This window comes from Triticum aestivum, chromosome 6B (assembly GCF_018294505.1).
Source record: "Triticum aestivum cultivar Chinese Spring chromosome 6B, IWGSC CS RefSeq v2.1, whole genome shotgun sequence".
Taxonomy (NCBI): Eukaryota; Viridiplantae; Streptophyta; class Magnoliopsida; order Poales; family Poaceae; genus Triticum; species Triticum aestivum.
The window spans coordinates 37,123,547-37,133,936 of NC_057810.1; the positions used below are offsets into that span (position 1 = coordinate 37,123,547).

At 43.2% G+C, this 10,390-nt stretch overlaps 1 protein-coding gene across 2 annotated transcripts; it reads left to right on the plus strand.

The window, feature by feature from the left end:
* The first annotated feature begins 374 nt into the window (after positions 1–374).
* Positions 375–4,103, plus strand: LOC123133337 (uncharacterized). 2 transcript variants are annotated; one of them, XM_044552830.1, is made up of 4 exons: positions 375–818; positions 921–1,018; positions 2,780–2,896; positions 3,903–4,088. In XM_044552830.1, the coding sequence occupies exons 1-4, from the start codon at positions 759–761 to the stop codon at positions 3,934–3,936; spliced, it is 309 nt and encodes a 102-aa protein (XP_044408765.1). In that variant the 5' UTR covers positions 375–758; the 3' UTR covers positions 3,937–4,088. The 2 variants fall into 2 exon arrangements, with proteins under 2 accessions (XP_044408765.1, XP_044408764.1); XM_044552829.1 differs by having other exon boundaries at positions 2,780–4,103.
* Positions 4,104–10,390: the final 6,287 nt, after the last annotated feature.

Below are 10,390 nucleotides of genomic sequence, written 5' to 3' on the forward strand. Positions count from 1 at the left end.
CAACATCATCACCAACTCATGACCTGTTTGATTCGCAGAATTTTGAAAACGCAGGCACTACAAGAAATTTGTTAATCCATGATAGTTTTCTGATGACGTTCTTCTAAGCCGTCACGAAAACCATCACAGACCAGGAAGATGTGAATGGGCTACAAAACGGTAGCCCCTTCATGACGGACATCGAAGGACTATCACGGTAATCGTCATGAATCGACCAACCGGCCTGCTTTTTCTGCCTTTAATACACCATTGGACCGTCACGGACGGGGCTCCTGCTGATGTGTCATGCGTGCCCCTCTGTTTGTCCCACATTTCAGTGAGATGTAATAAAAAACAAAGACAGAAACAGACATAGCGTGCGAGAGAGAGAAAATTTAAGTCGCCAAAGAGGGGAGTCAAAATTTTGGAGCCTACCCATTCTTAACCCTAATTCACCTTCCCCTTCTCCCATCTCCTCCTGTACAAACCATCAGCCGCCGCCACTCCACCTTTCCTCCTCGCGTCGCTCCATGTCGGCACCGGCTGCGCCGACGCTGAACCACCACGCACCAGGCCCCTCCCCATCTATCCTGCGCCGGACACCTCCCCATCTATCCCGTGCCAGACCCCTCCCTATGTACCCCACGCCATGCCCCTCTCCATTCAGATCGCGGCGTTGAGATACTATGGCCCAATGCTACCCTTCGAGCTCAGGCGGCAGTGGTGGCGCTAGGAAGGACTGCTAGATTTGGAAGTACCCGAGGTCGCCGACGGCGGGCATGGATCCAACTCCATCTGGCGGCGGGCACAGATCTAGATCCATCCGGCGGAGAGCCAACGTGAGTGAGGAATCAACCAACCCCCACACGCTTCTCCTCAGCCCTTTTGTTCGTGGGATTGACTTCTTATACATTTTCTTATTTGGGTTGGGGGATCTGCAGGTTAGTCTCATGTGGATGGTCAGCGACATTGCAGAGCTGAACAGGGACATGCCCTTCATGCTCGACGATGGCAGCGGCAACATTGATTTCATCAGATGGTGAGTGCAGCTCAGCAAATGGCTTGGTTGTACTTGAGTTCCAGATGTATTTTAGGGCTACAGTTTTAGATTCTTTTTGGATTCCATTGCTGGATGTTTGGTGTGGGATTTGTCCAATGCTGCAACTTTAATCTTCACTAGATTAAAATGTTGTTGGCTGTTAGTACGACAGTGCAAGAAATCCAAAAATGGGAATTAACCTGCAGTTTCTTAACCTGACGAACTACAAGTTACGAGCACTCCAGTTACGTTCACTTCGTTATGAGCACTCCAGTTCCACTCACAACCTGACGAACTACAAGTTAAACTCAGTACTCTGATTGCAAACCTCTCCAACTCAGGGCAATTATCTATATACGAATCCCTCCAATTTGCTGGCCTCCTTTTAGTTCTTTTCGTAATAGCCGATTGCATTCCAAATACACCCTCAACATTCCTAAATGAATCAATCTGCAGATCTATATTGACTCTTCCTTCTTAATCTGAAACCATCTTTTCAAGACAAGTGTACATGCCATGTTTTACTTCAGCAGGCTTGAAATTATCACTATAGTGTAATTGTGGATTCAAATAATATGCAGCAACATGCAGAGGCCTATGAAGTTGCGTATGACATCTTTCATCAATTATGTTAAATATTGGAGTGTGGCTGATAAAAAAATAGAAATGGTCAAACTTAACTACAATAAGATTAAGATAGCATATCCAAAAGCTACAATTAAGAATTACTAAGTCAGTACAGTAACATACCTTTTCTTCACATTGTTAAAATTTTGTTTTATTGTATCTTTTGGGTGATCCATCTCATCATATATGAATGACATTGGTGGTTTCTCATCTGAATCCACCAATTGAAGAACTTTTATAATTAGGAGTGCAGCCTTCAGACATGTGGCAACATTAGGCCAAAACCCACGTTTATCCAAAACAATTCCTTGAACGACCTTACCTTCTGTAGAATTCAATCTATGACCCCTCCACTCTATTGAAGTGAACATATTGATCAATGCGCCCTTGTGCTCATGCAGACAACCCAAAGTCAAAGGCAGTAGCAAATCTTGTCACTGCTGGCCTACCTAAATCCCTCCCTCCAGTGAACTCTATCAACCAAGTAAGAACCATTGTCATGATGTTGTTGTCTATGTTGTACCAGGAAGCCACACACCCCTGAAGAGCAATAAGTAAAACTAATTGATGTTGTGACATCAATGTTGCACTACACATCTGTTCAAAGTAATCACAATAATATCTTGCACTGCACATGTGTCCATGTCTGGCTTGCATGGCGAGGATGATTAGATTGATTTCTTCCTCTGTTTGGTACGCTTTGTTGTTTGATGTCACCGGGATAGTGGGTTATTCCTCCCTTATTCTTCTGCTCTGATTGAATATTTAAGTTTTGTATCACTATGGTTGAAAACAACGCTGATGCATGACTGGGCTATTATACGCAAACACTAGAATTGTTACTTTATGTTTCACTTCCTAATGTGGATGAGAGTACATCTTCATCCTGCTGTACTCATTGTTTCTCTAGCATACTAATCTTTGTACGATTGTGATTGCTTCTCCTTTGATCAAATAGGTGACACGAAGTGAGAGCCTTGAAATGAACTTCATTACTGCCTTGTTGTCTTACTCAATTTAAATATTACCTGACGTCTTAATGTAGCTGTATAAATAATCGTTCCGTTTTCCTTCTTCTTTTCTTTTGCAAGCTAACAATTTAATTGATGCTGAACTTTTTTTTGCTTATTACAGCAGAGGTGATGGATTTTGTACTATTGTATTTCCGAAAATGCATGTACACGGAATTGCTATCTCAAGGACTAATGGAAATGAAGATTGCGCGCTTTTGTTTAAGATTACTGCTAGATGGTATATTATTCTCGCTTCAGATTTAGGAGTGTTCAATTTGCTACCTAGTGCAATTGTCCAGTCTCAAAATTTCATTGTTATTACTAGCATATTCTATATTTCTTGGTATTGTTCACACCACACCATTGCTGAAAGCCTACTAGAAAGAATAATTAATCAATGGTGTGCTAAATTAAACTAAAGTGTTATGTATACAATTAGAACTAGATTATTTACTTTATAATTTTTCATTTGGGCAGAGATAATTGTGTGCCTTGTATCCCATCTGATATTGAAGTGTGGACGGAGATAATTATTTACCTTGTAACATGTTACTATTCTTCACAATTCTCAGGTGTGGTTAATCTAGATGTGAATGTTATGGTTCGAAAGCATCAGACTAAATCTGAGCCGTTAGGTTCATCTATGTTCTAAGTGCTTAACTGAAGTTTTTTGATGCTCGCAAATGTTTGCGTTTGTAAAGAATTATACTGTTAGCATAATAAGGTCACTAAGTGCATCATTTAATTGCCTAAAATGGTCTTGGCTTCGAGTGATTTTATTTTACATGCAAAAGGCAAGTTTATTGACAGAAATTAGCTTTAATTGATGAAGAAAGTATGCCTCCAGTATTACTATTTTCATGTTTTGTTAATTATGAAATACATTTTATTTTACGGAATCATCCATTTTAATATACCATGCTCTGTGCATATAAACCTGATTTTCTGTTGTTGTACTTGATGAATATGAAATGATTTGTCCACCCTTTTTTTTAAAATGATGCTGACCTTTCTATGTTTGCATGATAAAATGTCACATTTATAGAACAATTTTTTAAACTTGTAACTAGTCTGCTATTTTCTACCATGCGTTGCCACCATTTTCATGGTACCTTAATATATTAGCGGTGTATCCATCAGATGATTGGTTGGAAAATCAACTAATATTCTTACTCTTTAGATTCATTTGGGAGTTGCTAGTTATAACTTGTTATAATTTTGTATGTGTTTTGGATTCTACGCAGGTTTGGCAATTTGGAGATTGAAGTTTTTAAGTAGGAATTACTTGGGTTCGAATAGCTGTCTGGATGCAGTGGTGTAGTGTTGTAGATTAAATCAGCTAATAGTGCATTTTTCCATGGAAGTCATGTTATTTTAAATTAAAAATATGTTTATATCGCATTCTAGATATGCTTGTGATGTTTTGATATTAAACTTTGTTTTTGGAATCAAACTAGATTGTTGAAACTCTGTATTGTCATGTGAACAAATGCTATTTTTTCAATGAATATAATTTGGTTCTCTTGTTGTAAATTGGGCTGTATTGAGAGCAGAGGCTGGACTATGTATGGGGCAAATGGGTTGGACTAAAAAATCAGGTGGGCTAAATGCAGGACCAAAATAAACAACTAATGGGTTGTATTGGACTGAAATTGTTGGGCTGAAATCCTAATTGGGTTGGTTACTGCATGGGCCTTGCTAGCCTCCACGTCAGATCCACGTAGACTCCATGTTAGGTCCAGGTTGCTTCCAGGTCATGTAAATCATTGACGGTTTTTCTGTCACAATCTAATTTGGGCTGGGCGGGCCTGGGGCAGGTCCATGACGGCCAAGATCCGTCATGGAAGGTATGCTGTCAAATTATGATGCGATATACATGACGGATTTCGTGTCCGTCATGGACGGACACACATGACATATTTTGGTTTATGTGTGACGGACTAGTACCGTCATGTATTAACAAGTTTCTTGTAGTGAGGAATAGGACACGTCAATATTACAAGTTTCAAACTGATGTTACAAATGTTAGGAGTAGTGCTGCACCTAGGAAGAGGGAATTACTAGGAAGTTCACGTAAGAACTTTCATTACTTTAGGTGGATGCAGCGTTATCGTACAAACTAAAATCCACCGCCCTGACAAGTCACTAATGGGCAAATAAATTTTCGAGTCTCTGGCCAGTTGATGTTTCAAATACAAATTCAGCTTCTGCAGAGACTTTGTTATTTAGGCTTAGAGGCTTGCGGTGATCAGCACGCCATTCATTGTTGCGCCAGAGAATGCCAAACCTCATTACCTTGAGCACACATGCCTCCAGAACAAAGAACTTGGCCAATTTAATCTCAGATGTGCTGCCTCGATAGTCGATCAAATCAATTTCTGTGAGATGGAGATCAAGGCATTCGATGAGATTGTTATAGTGCAGCACATTTTCACTTTCGGGTCTTTTTTTATCTGCAAAAGAATAGAACATATTAGAGCAGCTGGCTGCATAAGATTGCCGTGTCATCAAGAGGTACCAATAACATTCGCTCATACGATAGGGTTGGCTAGCTAGTGATATTTTTTCACTGACTCTCTCTCTCTCTCTCCCTCTCTCTCTCTCTGTTTCAGTTTCCTCTCATTTAACTAGGAGCACGTGAAGAGCTTGGGCATTTGTTGCCTTCCACTATGTGGCCGATGCCATATTTCGCCAAAGTATGCCACATAACACGCATCGATGTCAAATCAAAAGATTTTGGCACTCTCACGATGTGAGAGAGTTGGCACCGCTGTGCACACAGACCCACATGTATAAACAAATCAATCAAACCAACTACACCAGCCTCTCACTCTCCCAAACAAGTGTTTTTTTATTGCCTCGGTCCTCTCTCTCTCCCACGCAATGTTTTTTCATTGCGTGAGTTAATTTGGCACCAGAGCAAAGTAGGTGCTCCAGATTGGGGCACCAGGTGAGCAATGGAGGGGCATTGATGCCAAATGCATCAAAAATGAATTTGGCACATGTTTTGGCCTACATAGCCCACTTTTGTACTCCCTCCGTCCCAAAATTCTTGTCTTAAATTTGTCTAAATACGGATGTATCTAGTTACATTTTAGTGTTAGATACATCCGTACCTAAACAAATGTAAGACAAGAATTTTGAGACGGAGGGAATACTACCTCGTATTTAGTATAAAATTTTGACCATAGATTTACCTCTGAAAATGCCAATGCATGTCACTAAAAATTACACCATTTGAAATTATGTTCAAATACGAATCCAACGATACAGTTCTTAGTGACATGCATTAACATTTTGTCAGTTAAATCTATGGTCAAATTTTGATACTACAAAATTGGAAGTGTAAACCAGGACGGATGTAGTACTTGCCCTTAGGGTAACCATAGAGTTACTGGAGTAGTCTAAGTTACTTTCCACTATGACTAGCCTAGGCTAATATAGTAGTACAACATAAAAATGATGCAGGTGATCACGTGAGAAAAAAATAGTAAAAACATTTCCTTCGGTGCGTGCGTAGATGTAGTTTTGAACACTACACTTGTCATCATAATTTGGGAAAATTACAAAAAAATTGAGCTACGTTGTGATTACCGTTTACTAATAGGAAAGAAGTTTCACCTGGATGAGTAGCTTCTCCGTGCCTGGAAAGCATGTAAGGAATCCAACAACTTGATCCAGATTGGGGCCGATAGATTTTAGTGCTAAGATCTTCACTGTGCGCATGGACTGGGTCAAGCTTGTGGGAATCATTTTCTGGAAGACGGTCGTAAATATATCAAGAAGAAATTTAAAAATGTGAATTTCAAGAAGACGGAGAAGAAGATGAGTGATGTACCTGAACGATTATAGATCCAATAAAGAGTTCGGAGAATTTGGCAAACGAGTACACCAACGCTGTCAATTTCGGCGCGTCAATGACCCTGATTTTTGTTGGACCTTCTAGATCCGATACAAGCAATCTCTCAAGGAAAGGCGCATTCTCAATGACCATAACGTGGAACAGGTGGAGTGATCTCTTCCCAATTGATGTCTTGTTACGGGGCCAGCAAGACACATAAATCCATCGAAGATTTGTCGAGGCGATGTGGAGGCTAATGAACCCGTGGATCTGCTCAAGATGAAGGTACTCGAGCGCATACAACTGCGGAGTGGGTGCTCCATAGCCTTCTTCGAGATGACAACGTCGAAGAGGTCGAGCTGCTTGAGTTGAGGGAGAAGAAGGGCGGGCGCGGCATTAATCTGAGGAAGATAGCAGGAGCTGAAGCTGGCGCGGCGCAGCGTTGGCATGAGGCGGAGCGCGGACGGCGGCAGAGAGCGACATCGTCCAGCTTCAAAGCTGAGCTCCTCGAGCTGATCTAGGGCAGGGGATAAGAACCACTCGTCGAACTTAGGTTGGACCTTGCAGTTGGTACTGAACATGCGGATGTCAAGGCATCTGGCTGGCCCATGGTGCGATGAAAGGATCTTGGAGACTGCGGCCATGCGTTTGCAATCCCCGTCGCAGAGGCAGCTGTCGACGGTGAGGTTGAGGGGGACGCAGCGCCAGAGGGGGCGCCACCGCCGGGAGAGCAGGGCGGTCCGCACGGCACATTTGGTGGTGAGGAGGCCGATGATGACGAGCAGCATGTCATCGGGGAGGCTGCTGATGAAGTCCAGGCTCGCTGGATGAAGTTTTGGCTCGAGCGGCCTCCGCTTGTTGGCTGCCTCGCCGTCCATCTCAACCGGTGGCGACGCCAGTGTACACGTGTGCTGGTGTGTGTTGTGTGCTGGGTGTGCGTGAGTGCGTCCTTCTGTGCATGCCGCCGCGCAGTGGTGAATTGTGTGCGAGTGCGTCCTTCGCGCGCAAGAAGTTTGTCCTCAATGCGACCTCAATTTACTAGCATGCAGGGTGCTACCCCGAGTGGTTTCAACTTTGTTTCCTTCACCGCGTGTTAGATGGGCCTCTAGTTTACTTATTTTCACCCACTGCCACATGGGCCAGCACACCAAGATACAGAACACGAGCTGACAACGCAACATGTGGATTGGTTGACCGGTCAATTAAACAATATACAGAGCTATACGCTGACACAGTGAGCATATAATCCGTCGGTATATAGAGTTCGAGTGAGAGGGGAGGCCCGTGAGAGATAGCAGAGAGAGAGACAAAGAGCTACTCCCTCCGTTCGATAATGTAGTTACAACATTTTTTTAAAGTCAAACTTTTGAAACTTTGACCAAGTTTATAAAGAAATTAATTATATCGGCAATACTAAAGATAAATGATAGTATGAAGTAAGTACATGTTGTGATAAATCTAATGATCATTCCGGATGTAAATCTTTTTCTCCACATATACCTAGTCAAACTTTTCTGAGGTTTGACTTTTCAAAACATCCATATGCTTATGGACGTGACAGAGTCCCCGACGAGAGAGAGAGAGAGAGAGAGAGAGAGAGAGAGAGAGAGAGAGAGAGAGAGAGAGAGAGAGAGAGTGAAAAAAGTGTGTGTGCGTGTGTGAAAGAGACATGGACAACACACGATAAAAGTGGTGAAAAAGCATGTGTGTCTTATGCGAACATATCACACATGCATCTTCGACAACGGAGGCAAGGTGAGGAGATAGTGTGTGGTTGTTTTGAACCAAGAGAAGAAGACCCCTAGCACATGGCCGATAGGGGTCTGACAAACAAGGGAGAGAGGTCGAGAGAGACGTACGGAGAAAATGCAGACATGGGGAGGAGAGAGTGTATGTTTGTCATAGAGAGATCCCCTGGAGCTCGTGATGGGACTACATGGGTGGGAGATCGAGTGGCAAGGTGTGTTCCTGATGGTTAGTAAGATATAATCATACTTAGGAGGGGGGGAGTGCTTGCGCCTATGGCCCTGTTTGGATACTCTAACTCAGTTAGAGGTTAGAGTTAGATTCTAACCCTGAACTAACTCTAAGTAAAGAGGTGTTTGGTTGGCAGGGTTAGATGGAGCACGGATACGGCGAGGCACCTTCACGGGCGGTGCGAGAGGGAGGGAGGGAGAGGACGAGAAGCTTCGAGGAAGTGGGGAGGGATCTGCTATGGGGAGAGCGAGAGAAAAAAGTGTTTATTAGTGGTCCCGAGAAGAACTAACCCAAATAAGCACCTCTTGGATGGGTTAGTTTTTTTGGATGTGTTATATGCATCTAATCTAAACTAACCCTCCTGTTTGGATCTTTTTGGGTTAGTTGACTCCAAACTAACCCAAACTAACTCTAACCCATGGATCCAAACAGAGCCTATGATGGAGTGAGGGATTATGGTACTTAGGGGGGTGCGTGTCACATGGAGAGAGAACAAGGGCGGAGAGTGTTGGATGGGTCTATATGTATAGCGCGAGCGAGACATGTGTATGTGTGAACCAGGGAGATATAAGGCCCTTTTGGCTTGCGTCGTGAGCATCTTTTGCATGGCCTTGGGTTGTGGCTGGATTTCATGCACGCTTGTTTGGTTGCTACCCTGTGAAAAAGAAAGCCCGCCTGGGCTAGGTTCCCTCTTGCACTTTAATTAGCCTGGCTGAACTCCAGACACTGGAAGTAGCCTGGCCCAAGCGACCGATTTCGAACACCTGGCCGTGCCTGGTCGTGCGGCCACGAGGCTAACAACAACATGGATGGATATTAGCATTAAATAATTGATGCATGGATTGATTGATGGGACGTTGGTGCTTTTTCTGGCCCAGGCATGAACCAAATGCTTCAGCACCACACAAGCCTGGCCAGGCAGAAATATTTTACATCCCACGTCCACACCAAGCAGTACTGACCATCAAGGCATGACGGTCAGGTCACGAACCAAACTGACCAATAAAGTTTGAGAGATATTGAGGAGCCCCAATAAGGCTAAGTGGTGCGTCAGATAGCTGAGAGGGGGAAAGAGATATTCCATCCGCTCGATAATGTAGTGCATGTAAATTTTTTAGAAGTCAAACTTTGGAAACTTTGATCAGGTTTACACAAATGTTATTTATATCTACAATACCAAAGATACATCATACAAAACTACATCACATGGTGAATCTAATGGTATATGTTTGACGTACTAGATGTAATTCTTTTTCTCCACGTACATGGTCAAACTTTGTGATGTTTGACTTTTCAATAAATCTATGTGCTATGGACGGAGGTGAGTGCCTCAGTCGAGACAGATCAAGTGCGTGTGAAGGAGAATGATTAAGTGTGCAAAAAGAGTGTGTGTGAAAGAGAAAGTGACAACAAACGATAAATTAGAGAGAGTGTGTGTGTGTTTTCGTTTCTTATGCGAACATATCACGCATGCATCTCCGAGATGGAAAAACGAGGCGAGGAGATACACGAAGATAGCTAGTGTGTGATTGTTTGCAACAGAGAGAGACACCCCTATAGCACATGTCCAATAGAGGTTTGGCCAACAAGGAAAAAAGGTCGAGAGGGACACATGGATGGCATGGATGCATGGGTAGGGAGAGAGGGTGTGTTTGTGATAGAGAGATCCCCTCGAGATCGTGAGGGGACTATATGGATGGGAGATCGAGGGAGTGCGTGCGCGATAGAAAGATGCCCCGACAGAAATCGAGATAGACCATGCACATGTTTGTGATGGAGACTAAGATTAGCTAGTCATATACATATACGGGGGACTGCGTGTGCCTACAATTGAGTGAGAGACCATCATACTTGGCTAGCTGGGCATGAGATTGTGTGTGTGTGCGTGTGAGATGGAGAGAGAACGATGGAGAG